This window comes from Argentina silus (genome assembly GCF_951799395.1).
Source record: "Argentina silus genome assembly, chromosome: 2".
Lineage (NCBI taxonomy): Eukaryota > Metazoa > Chordata > Actinopteri > Argentiniformes > Argentinidae > Argentina > Argentina silus.
Genome location: NC_139656.1, coordinates 15319743 through 15334197, shown reverse-complemented (window position 1 = coordinate 15334197; position 14455 = coordinate 15319743). Strand labels below are relative to the sequence as shown.

Below are 14455 nucleotides of genomic sequence, written 5' to 3'. Positions count from 1 at the left end.
ACGATATGACAAGTCTGTGGTTTCCCAAACCAATTCCTTGCTGCGCTCCCGGTCCGGTAATTGCGCCCAACGAGACACGAGTCTGACTGGCTGCTGGCCTGACGCCACTGCAGGACAATGATTCTCTCAAGGATAACTGTGTGTGTGTGTGTGTGTGTGTGTGTGTGTGTGTGTGTGTGTGTGTGTGTGTGCGTGCGTGCGTGCGCGCCTGTAACAGTGAGGTCCGATGAATTGCTTCTCGTCAGAAAACAAGCAATATGGATGGAATGTCGGAAGACGACTTTTTGGAGTTTAGAATTCTCTATCTCAATTCCACCGTTAAGCTAATGTTTTTCACGTATAAAATGGTATGCATGTGGAAGGAGCCGGCAGTGTATTTCATATGCTCAGAAAAATAGCTATGTTTATTGGCCTAAATGTTAAGTTCTGCATGCATGTTCCCACGCTCTGGGTACAGAAGATTATCAGTATCAGTTTGATTCTACCTATAGCCCCTGGCAATGTGTGTATGATGATGAATATGGAATGGTGTGTTGTGTTCTCTCCCTGGTTCTGTCTTTCCTTTGTTATGAATACTGTTGTTGTTATTATTATGCATCGAATGCCTGGTTTGGAAAAGCAAAGCCACTTATTGCGCTTACCTATTTCAACCTGTTGAAGCATTTTCAGGAGCAAGGCTGCACAGTGTGCTCACTTATAAGATATCCACTATGGTTCCCCTCACTCTCCACCCTGCTCTATAAGGTATGATTGTGTGGCTATCGCTTTGGTTTGTATGACCTGATGCCACAGCCAATTTTATGAGTGTGTGTGTGTGTGTGAGTGTGTGTGTGTGTGTGTGTGTGTGTGTGTGTGTGTGTGTGTGTGTGTGTGTGTGTGTGTGTGTGTGTGTGTGATAGAGAGAGAGAGACAGCGACAGAGACAGAGACACACACAGAGAGAGAGAGAGAGAGAGAGAGAGAGAGAGAGAGAGAGAGAGAGAGAGAGTTGAAAGTGCACCTTAATTGCTCTGAGGTCGCTCCCCTCTGAGCAGAACTTCTTGCATGTAGTGGCATAAAAGAAGATGTGCACAATAGTAGTACATGAGACATATGCCTTGCTTTTTGATAATCAGACAAAGACTGAATGTTTGCTTGTGAGTATACAGTCACAGGAGCTCTTAAAGTCACATTTTATATGGGATTTTACAGTTGCCTATTGGGAGTCTTCTCATCTAGGTGTTGAAAGGCAATGGGGTCTATTGGAGGACAATGGAAGAATAGACCAGAGTTTTCTTTGTAGTTTCCCAGAGACTAGAGAGACAAGTGTCCAAACTTACTACAGTGTTAGTTACTGTGGAGCTGGATGTTTATTAAGCCATCTCAGAGATAGGAAAACTTGAAATTGATCCATGGAGTTTGCAGCATAAAGTTGTGGCCACAGTGGATTTTGAAGGTTTTGTGGATGATGCTTTTTGCGGATGATGCTTTTTGTGCTGTCACTTAGACCCCTTGTTGTTTGAACTTACTGTAAGTAATTCTCTTTTCTCTTCTAATAACTGGAATGTAAATTTAAAAGGCTACATTCCAGACACCTTTCAATGTTTTTGTCAGTGTTTTCTGTTGAAGTGTTGTTTTGTGTGACTACGTTGTTGAAGTAAAGTTTATTTTACAATCTGCAAATATCCATGAGGTATCTGAAGGGAACATAATAAAATGTTCCTTGCACAGTGAGGGTCTTGTCATTGCTGATTTATTAGCACTATGCTGCAGTTGGCAAGAGAGGGTATGAAAAGATATGCAAGTTTGTAGTGTCATCAGTTCATTTGGGCATTTGCAGTTGTTCAGTAGAGAGCAGGCAGCCTGTCAGGATAGAAGCATACCTGCTGTGTGTTTCCTGTCATAGCTTTAGCTAGTTGATATCTGTATGTTGTGTGAAAAGAGTTTCTCTAAGGTAGAATACATTGTTAAAGTGCATTTTAAAAAGTCTTATTGTCTGAAAGGTTTTTCTGCCTAAGAGACTGTTAGAACCACATTTTCACTCGCTGACATTGCTAATGGTCCTAGGTCTTTAGAGGAATATCTTTATCTATCTCATATAAACTTACATGGTAACTTACATGTACAACTTACATAATAATTGCATCATTCACCCACTTGGTAGAATGGTGAAAATCATGAATAAGTTGCGTCGGTCCAAGACATGCAATGTTACAAAATGACTGGACAGAAGATAGCATTGGATAACTCCCTTCTAACTTCAACCATGAATTCAAGATTGATGCTCACTCTATGTTGTGTATTGTGTAGAATGCTGATTGTTTGAAAATGTATTATTATTCTAAAATCCTATGCTGAAAGTAAGTGTGGTTTGTCACTCTTAATACAGCATAAGGATCTTCTTTTAGCTGAATTACTGCAGTGTGTCAGTTGGTTGTGTCAAGGTGAGTTCCACTGTAGGTTAAGGGCTGTAGGTTATTGATGCATACTGAATGTGGCCCTTGTCAGCCACACACTCTACTGTAGGTGTAAGTGCTTTTCATGAGTATTGACATTTGTAGGATGTAAAGTGTTACATGCGTCCCTGCAAAAAAAGTGGTTCATACCCGTTTAAATTATCTATCATATATTTCTAATTTACAGCATGGGTAGGTTTTGTGCCCATCAGTGTGAAGTAAATCCATACAAAATATAGGGCACTTCAAGGGCTGGTGAAAAGTGCATATGAATAAAATTAATTGTCACTAGCAACCCAACCTAAAGAGACATGAACATGATTGGCAGGTTAAGGTTTCAACTTTTTTCCCTTCTTTGTGTGTAAGGTGTGTGTATGCATCAAATTTGTTATGAGGTTGGATGAGTGTGTGTGTGTGTGTGTGTGTGTGTGTGTGTGTGTGTGTGTGTGTGTGTGTGTGTGTGTGTGTGTGTGTGTGTGTGCCTGAGTGCATGTGCGTTTATGGGTCTTCATCAAATACTGTATACAGTATGTTTATGCATGCACAAAGAGATTGACAGTGACTGCATTTACTAATTCTTTAGTGCGTGGAATTTACTAACACTGTGTGACTCATGGGCCTCATTTAAAAATGTATAGATGGTTCTATACATCTATACATTCCTGTTGCAAATCAGACACCTTTCTAAACTAAACTAAAAGTTCAACATGAACTGCTAATTAAACTCCTCAAACAAATGTCTGTTATGTAAACGCTAAGTCTCCTTAGTTTCCCACTTGAAATGCCACCTTGCTTTGTGCTGTATTTGCAGAAATGAGAGACCATGTTGTTGTTTTTGTACTTCTAATGAGATGCCAAGTGATTTATTTATGAATTACCTGGTTGGAACAGCCCCCGTGCGCAGTGTGCAAGGTTTTTTTTAATTTTTGGAGTCATGTCGCTCAGCGATTGCTGATGCAACTGTTTGTCATCCAGAGTTTGCCCTCGCCTCCTGTGATCCTTCGGGGAGGGCTATATTCATCTTGGCATGTCCCCGGGTGTGTTGGAGGTGGAGTGCATCACAGAGCAGGTGTGAGCATCCACTCCCATACTGCTAGATGCCAACTAAGAGCCCTCCACCTCATTAACTTGTACAGAGAAGAATCATGATGGCCATATAGCAAACACATCAGAATAAATCTTTCATTGGAGGAGGTCCAAAGCACAAGGATAATGAGCCTTTTCCTTCATTTTTAAGTCTTGTGTGCAACTGGGGGACTGAGACGGAGTTCACAGCCTTATCTCGTCATCCCTTAACTTCTCCAAAGAACATCCCCTGTATCTCAAACAATGTACTGTATGCTTATCCCAAAAGCTAGTATCAATTGCCTATTTCTTGCAGGATCAAATGGGTGTACAAGATGAGATATTCAGGGAAATAAATCAGTAAATTCAACAAAGAAAGTGTGCTTTTACCCAGATGTACATGCCTATGGCGTTATCTATCTTTTGTTGTGCAATTGTTTTTTGTTTCATGATTTATCATTCTGTAGCCTAGGTTCTTAAAGTTAGAGAGAACAAGTTAATTTAATCTACCATTATCTGGCAAATTGCTGGCAGTTTGAAGTTGATTATAAGGGCAAGGGATATGATTCATACTATATTTGAAGTTTGGCTTTATTTAAGTTATTTTGCTTGCTTTTTCTATGTCTACAGGCAGGCTTTATGTATGTGTAACCTAAGTGTAGTCCAAGGCAAGCTGCTGAATTCTATTGGCTCAAAGGTCCTGTCATAAGTGTGTTAGGACATTGTTTTTTTAAACGTTTAAACGTTTTTTTTTTTTTTTAAACAATTCATACGAACTGGAAACTCAATATTGCAACTAATTGCAATATATGTACCAAGCGTGGCATGTCTGACTTTAAAGATAACGGAGATGTAATGAACAATGTAATTTAAACATTTCTACACATCTTATACCACATTGTGAGACTATGTGCGCATTAGACTATATTGGACAACTGCAAAGTAACTGCAAGTTCAAGAAATGTAGCTGTGTAGTCTATTCTGTTTTGGTGCCGACTATGCGCTCATTTTTGTGTAACCTATATTTATCGCAAGAAATATCAACTCTGGTTTCAGTTAAACATTGAGGAGACGTCAATGCGTTCCTTATCCCGCAGCTTTGTTCACAGTATTTGTAGACCAAGGCAGAAAGAAACGCACAGTGGACGACTCTTAGTGGTTCCACTATAGGGCTCTAGAAACCGAGTTTGGTGGCAACCAGTCAGCCAGCGGCGAGTCACATGTTGCAACGTCATTGTGTAGTAAGTTACTGTAGTTGCAAGGGATACAGTCGTCATTTCAGGCTCAAGAGGTCTCTCATCGCGTTGTGCCGTTGCGGCGCAGGGTATAGCATGCAACCCCTTCTGTTTCCAGCGATCTCCATAGGAGCCGCGCAGCCATGGGAGTCCATTACCTCAACCATGCAATTTCCACCATCAATAATTTAATCTATTTGCTCGAAAGCTGAAAAGATATCCTGAAGCTGTCGCAGAGTACAGGGAAAATATCGCTTAAGTAATTACACAGGGGTTGGTCCAAAACATCCCAGATGACACTGTCCTGTTGAATGGTCTCCTTTACGACTGGGCAGTAAAAGGTATGTTTTTGCTAGACTTGTTTGATCACTTTGTTCTGCTGTGGCGATATGCTCGTTTTGGAGTGGGGATCTCTTTTAAAAGTAGGCTAGTCAAGTTGGGGATCCTTAAAACGCAGACTCCGCCGCAGCTTGAGCTGTAACTCTATCCTCTTGTTCATGAATAAAAAAACGGTGTTATTATGTTAATTGAATTTCTAATAGGGACCAAGAACGGGGTCAGTGGAGGTAATTATAGAAAAAAACGTCTAATGTATACTAATGAGAAATGCGAAGGGTTGTACATTTTGTCATGACACCTATATCCCCCCTGTATAGCATTGCTAACTCACATAGGCTAGAGTAAATGTTATTCGTATGGTCATATGGAATGTAGCCTACATACACTTTATAACTTCAGCTGTTGCATCATTTGTACTGAAGCAATAGAACTAGTCAATATCTAGAGACCAGATTCCTTAAAATTCAGCACTAACCTTTGATATCCCATAAACATGAATGTTCTTCTTATCTAATTGGCACAACACATGTTCAGTAATCTACATGTGATTGGAATGTATCCTTCTCACAATTCAATTTTCAAAAACCAGACAGGGTTATAAGCGAATGAAAAAAAAGTTTGATGTAGCCTACTCATTAAGACTTTATAGGAAACTTGAGACCTTACGCTCAGCTATACCCTGCAGCGTTGGTCTAGCTCTCTCCTAGACCGGATAACCTCACAAGGCGAGGATGAATATACGGATTAAAAACGAATCCCTAGATGGAGCGGTGGCGCAATTATCAAGGAGCGCGGAAAATACCTCAATTATGAAATATTTTGCGCTCTAGCTGAAGAACCACTCAACGGCGCCCTAATAGCTGTTCGCCAAGTAAACATAGTTAAGGTTTGATGACCAAATGTTTATTTCATATTACATGAAATGATTGCTATTTTAACATGTTTATGAATGGAGTGTGGTTGTTGTCGCAGACATTGCGTCAAATGATAGTTGGAAACAGTGCCAAAAGTAGGTTACAATACGCCAGTTTTGGCGCACAACGGCAACCTTATGGTAATCAATGCGTTATGGTTTCGAATTGATTCTGGATTATTGGGCTATTATCATTTTGCAGACGTAAAGTGCTCTCTATCGATCTATCTATCTATCTATCTATCTATCTATCTATCTATCTATCTATCTATCTGTCCGTCCGTCCGTCCGTCCGTCTGTCTGTCTGTCTGTCTCTGTCTGACAGTCTCTCTCTCTCTCTCGATCGACCTATCTATCTATCTATCTATCTATCTATCTATCTATCTATCTATCTATCTATCTATCTATCTATCTATCTATCTATCTATCTATCTATCTATCAAATTTGCCTTGTTGTCTGCAATCTAATCTACTAGGCTACTTGGTTGAGTTTTCTTACATGCCCTTATCCTCTCTTTGGTTTTACTGTGTGTGTGTGTGTGTGTGTGTGTGTGTGTGTGTGTGTGTGTGTGTGTGTGTGTGTGTGTGTGCGTGCGTGCGTGCGTGCGTGCGTGTGTGTGTTTGTGTCGTATCGAGCGTGTGTGTACGCGTTTAAGAGAGCGAAAGAGGGAGACAGAAAATATTTTGCAGCGTTCAATGTCTTTAAAAATTTCCGTGGTCTCATGCGCCATCTAGCGCAAATATTTGGAAACTGCTTGACGCCGTTACTCTGAAAGTAGGTCTAATGCGCTTAGATTTTCGAAAGCTTTTTTTAAACTACACTCAATTGGCAAACAACAGGTCAATTGATAGACTATGTAAAGAAGATAGCAAACATCTGTGACAAAAGCAACGTTACTTTGAGGGCATGTTGCTCCCTCCCATGGCTAAAATTGTTTACATTCCCAAGGGTTGTAAATATATTTTTAAAAAAACATAGAGAGACTATAGGTCTTATCTTGGACATGAATTCACTGGAATGCTCACTGTTTGACAGATTGATTCTTGTAGGCCTTATTGTTTATGATACATGTTTATAGCACTTCCTAGGAACACTCTATGCTTATAATTACATGGAATACTGTTTAGCTGTGGGTTATAAGTAATTTCCCTTGTTGTCTTGATAGCATTGGCGCCAACAGAATAACAAATTCAAAGTTATATTGCCTCAGTGAAAGTAGAGAGGAAGAGGCACACAGTACATGCTTGTCTGTGGATGAAAAGCGAGACCCAATTGGTCTATATCCTCCACATGTTGTTGTATGTGGTCATGACATTTTTGTCATGCCAGAGTTTGCCTGGAGGAGATCTTGGTGATGGTAATACTCATCCATTACACTGTCCGCAACAATGTCAGACGGGGAACAGATCTCTCCAAAATTTGACTACACATGTGTGAGCTATTACTGATACAGAATAATGGCTTTTTACATACTTTATTTTGGTTGTTGAGATGTAGTGAAAGTTCAGTCATTTCCTTTTTAAATAGGTGTATTGAGAGAAAATGTAAGGTCTTATTTGAAGTGTCTTTGGTATGCAGACTGCTACACATTAGATGGATTGAACAGGAAAATACTTGTTGGTGTAGTCATGTAACAAAACTGGTAGGGGTCTTGGATGATCCGAAGACAGTGTGTCCTCAAAGTGAAACATGTATAAACATTTACTGGAAATGGAAATAGATGTGGTTAGTGATACATGAAGAAAACTAGACTTCAGACAAAATCTGTATTCTTTGTTGAAATTTGGTGTGCACATTCAAAGACGTTTTGTGGTACACAATAGATATGTTTATTTTACTTGTATATGGTTCTTCAGCCACAATATATAACTGTACAAATGAAAACATAAAATGGCATGTGTTGAGTTTTGCGCATTGGTCTGGAGCAGGAGAGTGTTTACAGTAACACTCACTATGCTAGTCCTTTAATGTTTTAAGAGACACTTTTCAGCATTCTGTCAAAGGAGGGTTTTTCTCTAATCCCCACCTGGCATGAAGAGCAAATACTGCCAGGTAACCAGCCATTTCTGAACCCAGTCATCCAGCCTTACCAGCTCTGAAAACAATTCAACAGCTGCTTATCCAAATGTGTCATAGCCAATTCCTGCCACTCAACGATCGTAATGTTGAAATCCATCAACTCTCATGAAAGTTCACTGCAGAATGCTTAGAGGAGTGTTTTGAACACACCCAATACCACTGGAAAGAAAATATCATTTTATTGGTCATCCATTACTTTTCTAAGCATGTTCTCTCTCCCACATGTTCTCTCTCCCACATGTTCTCTCTCCCACATGTTCTCTCTCCCACTCATGTACTATACATACAATTTGTAAATGTAAATGTAAATTTAATTCAAAAGTGTGGAAGAGTAGAATCTGATGAGGAAAATAGAATTGAACACAACCCAAGATTATATTGATCTGGATTAAATCAAAAAAAAAAAATGGCCTCTGGAGATGGAAAATATGACAGCAAAATCAAATGCAGAGTTTAAGATGTTCTCACATCAGATAAATTAAATCAGAAATAACCAGTCATCAGTTTTACTTTGGTTTGAATTAGATATAGGTCTTGGTTATTCCCAGACAGTCCCACAGCAATAAAGTGATTCATCGGCTAGATTGCATTTTAACAGGATGTTGATTGAGAGCATAAGCCATATTGATTCTCCTGATGGAAACAGGAAATAGGCAAGTTAGAAATAAAATCGTTTGTTGTTCCCGGTGTGAGGAGGCCCAAAGGACTGGCAAGCAATTGCGCACTGATGAGTGGCACTGCCCCCAACACCCCTCCCCTCCATCCTCTCCCCTATGGAGACCTGGGAGAGACGTCATCCGCGGTTGTTATGCTGCGAAATGACGCTTGCACTCCCCACCCCCTGCTACTGCAATCGTACCCCTGTGATCTATTAGGGAATAAGTAGGGCTACATCTGCAGCATCTTCTACATGAAGTTTGACCCCCCCCTCCCAACACCACACCACCCCTTCCCAGGATTTCTTAATCTCTTGAGTAACCTTTTGTAACAGGAGATCTGATGAGAACATACTTGATTATTGAACAGGACTGACAGGTGTACAAATGCTGTCAAATCAGAATGATAGCAGCTGTCACATCTAAACCCAATGAAACTCGGGTAGCCAATGGGCTGGTCAGAATTGATTTATTATCATATTAGAGAATATGTAGATGATTTTAGAATTATTTGCTCCTCATATTTAGCTTGGCTGTGTTTTGTCTCCAAGGTTGTTATTGTCGATGAGAGGAAAGATGCCCCCATCCCCCTGCAAACACATCCAAACCAACCCCTCCCATCCCCCCAACACACACTCACACTCTGGAGAAGCGCGTCACTGAGCTCAGGGACTCAGCGGCTCATTAAGGAGAAGGATGTGATATTCTGAATCGAGACTGTGAGACTCCCAGCACGCCTATTTATAGACCCAATATCTCTATGGCAGTCACTGTGGCGTTGGCTAATCGCAGCCACGGCCCCAGACACCAATTAAGAATGAAACAAATGCTTTTTAGGTGGGGTGCACCCCTCCCTTTTGCTAAGGTCCTTCCGCCCGCGCTGCCTGGTAGGAGAGCGGATCTGCTCGAAGCATATTCCTACATTGGGTCGGGACACAAGAAGGACGGCATGCAGAGTGCAGTCAAAGCCTTGCCGTGGCTATTTTTAAATGCCCCCCTCTGGAAGGCGAGAGCTAGATTTTTCATTGTGGTTGCGTTCATATGTGTGACTGTGTGTCCACGGATGTGTTGATTTGCTGTGAATCATAGGGGCGACTCAAAGGTAAGGGATGCTTCTGTGAGCTGGGGATAAACTGGATGAAGAGGATGTGTGTATTTTGGCTCGGCTGGGCCCTTGTGGTATTCTCTCTCTTCCTCTTGCAATGTCTGTTTACTGTGTATGTGATCAGCCGTGCAAAGCCTTAAACCAAAAGTGTGCGCATCTGATAGCGTGGGCACTGGCATAGGATGCACAAGTATTTCCTCTCTTCACTTTACCTCCCAGCATCTTCCTGGCTCCCTGTCAGTTCCCCCTGCTGCCCTGTCAGTTTCCCTCTCTTCCTGTACCATCCATCTCTCCAGACATCTCTCTTTCTCTCTGTCCCTCAATAAACCTTGCTCCTTCATTCTCCCCTATCAAGTTTAGCTTTGTGTTTGTTTTACAACAAAGATTGGTTGCCTATCACAGAATCACTCAGAAAACATTGATTTGCCAGAAACAGAATCAATCAATCAATAAGTCTTTACTATCCCTGTGGGAAATCTGGTGTGAAGGCAGGGTAACATATGAAAATACAATTGTTTGGCTACATGAAGTGAAATTGAAAACATGGTATAATTTGATGCAATTGTTATTCAAGCATACAGACCACCTAACATTTATGATAGTTTGTTAACCCAAATCATTAACACAAACAATAATGTGAATAATCTTCCAATGAAAACATGAGAGAGAGATAATTGCTATATAAGTAGCCTGACCCTGGGTGCAGTTTCAAGAATGTTATGGTTATTACTTAATAGTTCTTGCATAACACATAAGATACTCATCACATCTTAATGGAATATGGTGGGATTCTACTAATGTATAATTAGTTCTACCATTACAGTATATGTACTAATGGTTCTTAGTAATTTCCTTCATTCTGTAAAAGGAGGAAGTGCACAGTTGATATTCAAAGTGGTGCATATCAGGCAAAGTGGGCATGCAATAGTCAATGTAGGATCATGAACCGTGTGAGAGCCCCTCTTACTTTCATACAGTACTATGCTATTTGGCCTGTACCGTTGTCAGTGCATACCTACTTTCATTAACTACCATATCAAATTGACATAATCATTTTTTAACAAATTAGGTTGTTGTTATTTTTTTAAAAGGACCATTTTAAAACCTCTTAGGAGATCATTGACAATCTAAATGCTTTGGCATTAAAAGTGTGATGCTTAGCTACCCCCACCCCCTAGTAAAAAAAGAAAAACTTGGCCTCAGTTTGAAAACGCTGTTGTCAGCATCCCTTGATGGTGCTTCTGGGGCCTTTGTGTCAGGCTGGCAACAGAGAAAAGTGAGGGGAAGCTTTGTATATGAACAGATGGAGAACAGACATGAAGCAACCCAGTTGTTCACAAGCACAACTGATGAAACTTGGTTGTACATGTAGGTGGTTCGGGTTGAAGACGTCCAATCCTGTTTGTTTGTGTGTTGTGGTCACTTAAACTGTGGTTTGCAAGATGGCCAAATAAAAGTGGGCAATCAATGGACAGGCTGTTGCTCTTGTAATAATGGTGGAGTTGATGAACATGCATCATCTAATGAGGCCATAAGAGCAGTCACAAATGAGTGAGTTAATGGAAGGAATACCATTGGGTTGTTTACCAACTTCAAGATTTTATGTAAGCACACTGTGGAAAGCTGTGTGGGAGACTTTACATATAACTGAAAAAATAAGAAACTTTATGTGTAGTGTCCTGTATACCTGTATATGCTCAAGAGTTGCACTAATATTTCCCCCTCTTCCCCCTCTCATCCCCCTCCCTCTCTCTGTCTTTTTCTATCCAGTTCCACCAGGTTAGAAGAGTGATGACCATCCTGTTCCTTACTATGGTTATTTCATACTTCAGTTGCATGAGAGCTGCACCCATGAGAGACGCTCCGGGCATGCGGGGCCACCGGACGGAAGGCTACTTGGGTGCCGCAGTGACGGCTGGACGGGGCCACGGGACTCCACAGAGCGGGGGTGGGCCGGGCCAGCGTGGGGGACTGCCCTCACTCACAGACACGTTTGAGCAAGTGATTGAGGAGCTGTTGGAGGTGGAGGGAGAAGCGGCACAGCTGGGGCCAGGGGCTGACAAGGGCCAGGAAGGAGGGGGTCCATCCTCTGTGGTCACCACGGAGACCAAGGATGTCGACCTGTACGCGTCGCGGGTGATGATCAGCAACCAAGTGCCTTTGGAGCCGCCGTTGCTCTTTCTCCTGGAGGAATACAAAAACTACCTGGACGCCGCGAACATGTCCATGAGAGTGCGGCGTCACTCTGACCCCTCGCGGCGTGGAGAGCTCAGTGTGTGTGACAGTATTAGCCAGTGGGTGACAGCTGTGGACAAAAAGACGGCAATAGACATGTCTGGGCAGACCGTTACCGTCCTAGAAAAGGTCCCTGTCCCCAATGGCCAACTGAAGCAATACTTTTATGAGACCAAATGCAACCCTATGGGGTACACAAAGGAGGGCTGCCGTGGAATAGACAAGCGGCATTATAACTCCCAATGCAGGACAACCCAGTCCTACGTGCGAGCGCTCACCATGGATAGCAAAAAGAAGATTGGCTGGCGGTTTATAAGGATAGACACTTCGTGTGTATGCACATTGACCATTAAAAGAGGAAGATAGTGTATATAATGTATAGATTTTATTGAGAGTTTAAAAAAGAGAGTAAAGAGAAAATATCTATTTGTATATATACATAACAGGGTAAATTATTCCGTCAAATGAAAATTTTATGGACTGCATGTAAAAAAAGATGAAGTTTATACAGTAAAAGTGATACTACAGTCTATTTATTGAACATATTCATGACCTTGTAAACAATTAAAAAAAAGATCTGATCAGTCATTTGCGCCCAGTTTAAATTACTATATCACATTCCTCAAGACATTGTGATTTGTTTACGTTGCCAAGAACTTGAGAATGAAGAAAAAGAAAGGTGAGGATGAGGACGAGTTCCATATGAAAAAACTTGCATGCTGCTTCAATTGTGAATTGAGATATTGTCCACTTACGAAAAAAAAGGATATTATACCGACCAAAACATTCCGTTTACATACTCAACAGTAAAAGGGTTTTCCTCCTAAGTACTTTATCTGTTTACTGTTCTAAACTTCTCAAGGTAATGTTGGAATTACATACTATGTCAAGGTGCTGTTGTCAAAGCTTTGCTGTTTATTTTTTTATCCCCACCAGAGGACAAAATATAAGAATATATATAGATATATATATATATATATATATAAAAATATATATATATACAATTTATTCATTGACATATGTTTCTGGATTAACATAATTCATTTTGTATGTTGTGAAGTTGTTTGCAATATTAAATTGAAATATTTGAAGAAATAAAAATGACTATAGGCAACTGAAAAGCAAAACAATGTCAATAAAGTTTGAACCCTGCATTTCTAGGTAACGTAAACACACAGAAAGACAAGCATACTGCACATACATGCATACTGCACATACATACATACATACATACATACATACATACAGTGCCAATTCAAAGTCTAGACCTCCTTTCAAAATGTTCACCTTTTCTTGGCCCAGGGTTAGAGTTAGATTTAAATTAAAAATTAGGAAATAAATAATTTCAGAAATGTATTGAAAATAAGCCCTTGTTTGCTTAATGTAAATCTACCTAGACTACCCTTTGCTCTCCTAGAATTTTCTCAAATATAAAAATGTCTTCAACAAGTTACTCATTAAGTTGAATTGAGTTGAACTGAGTGCAATAATGATAGATAGAAAATATTGTCTTTGAAGGGTCCCTTAATTTAATGAGAATCAATGACACACTGCATTGATCAGGCTGTAACTACAAACTGAGCTTATGGGCAGGAACAAAACTGCTCAGGAATGTTACCCTGAGGGCTGGAGAGACTTAAAAACAATCAAATAAATTGAATGGCCGAGAGGGAAAAGCCCAGTGGATGGGACAACACCATCCCAGTCACTCTTTAATACAGGTTTATAACAGAGTGGGCAGAAGGAGTCCCTTCATTAAATAAAATCCATTTCAAATCCTTAATTGTGTTTGCAACAATTAATTCAAATGATACAGCAAAAATACATGGCTGGAAATGTGGGTTTTACAACAAAGCATTACATATGGTGTAAATCCAGCACACGCATTGCTGTTTCCGCACCACCCCTCGTGAAGAATAGTGGTAGCTGCATCATGTAATGGGTATGCTTGTCATCAGCAGTGACTGGGGAGTTTGTCAGGATCAAGAGAAAATGAAGAAATTTGCTGAGTTGGTAGTGTCAGCCTATTCAAATTAGGGACCATCCGAAGACAAACAAAGTTCCATCAACTATTATCATTATCATGAGCACTCAGATATACTCAATTCAACTTATTCAGTAACTTCTTGAAAATGTCCATTTGAGCTAATTTTAGGAGAGCCGCAGCAAGGGATGTGTAGACGTCTGCAAACAGCTCTTCTGTTTTTTTTTTTTTTTTTTTTTTTTCAATATGTTTTTAGGGCATTTCTGCTTTATTGGGACAGAGACAGTAGAGATTGACAGGAAGGATGGGAGAGAGAGGAGGGATGACATGCAAGATAGGTCGAGGGTCGGAATCGAACCAGGAACCTTGCGATTACGTGGTAAGCGCATTAGTGTGCTACGCCACTAAG

The 14455-nt window shown here is 40.6% G+C and overlaps 1 protein-coding gene across 1 annotated transcript; it reads left to right on the top strand.

Moving 5' to 3' along the window:
• Window positions 1–11603: 11603 nt before the first annotated feature.
• bdnf (brain-derived neurotrophic factor) lies at window positions 11604–12526 on the top strand. Its single transcript, XM_083665435.1, has one exon. It carries the CDS (start codon window positions 11619–11621, stop codon window positions 12426–12428), a length of 810 nt encoding a protein of 269 aa, XP_083521561.1. The 5' UTR covers window positions 11604–11618; the 3' UTR covers window positions 12429–12526.
• Window positions 12527–14455: the final 1929 nt, after the last annotated feature.

What these genes read in the sequence shown, in the direction of transcription:
- bdnf (XM_083665435.1), top strand. Translation starts at nt 11,619, where the DNA reads ATGACCATCCTGTTCCTTACTATGGTTATTTCATACTTCAGTTGCATG.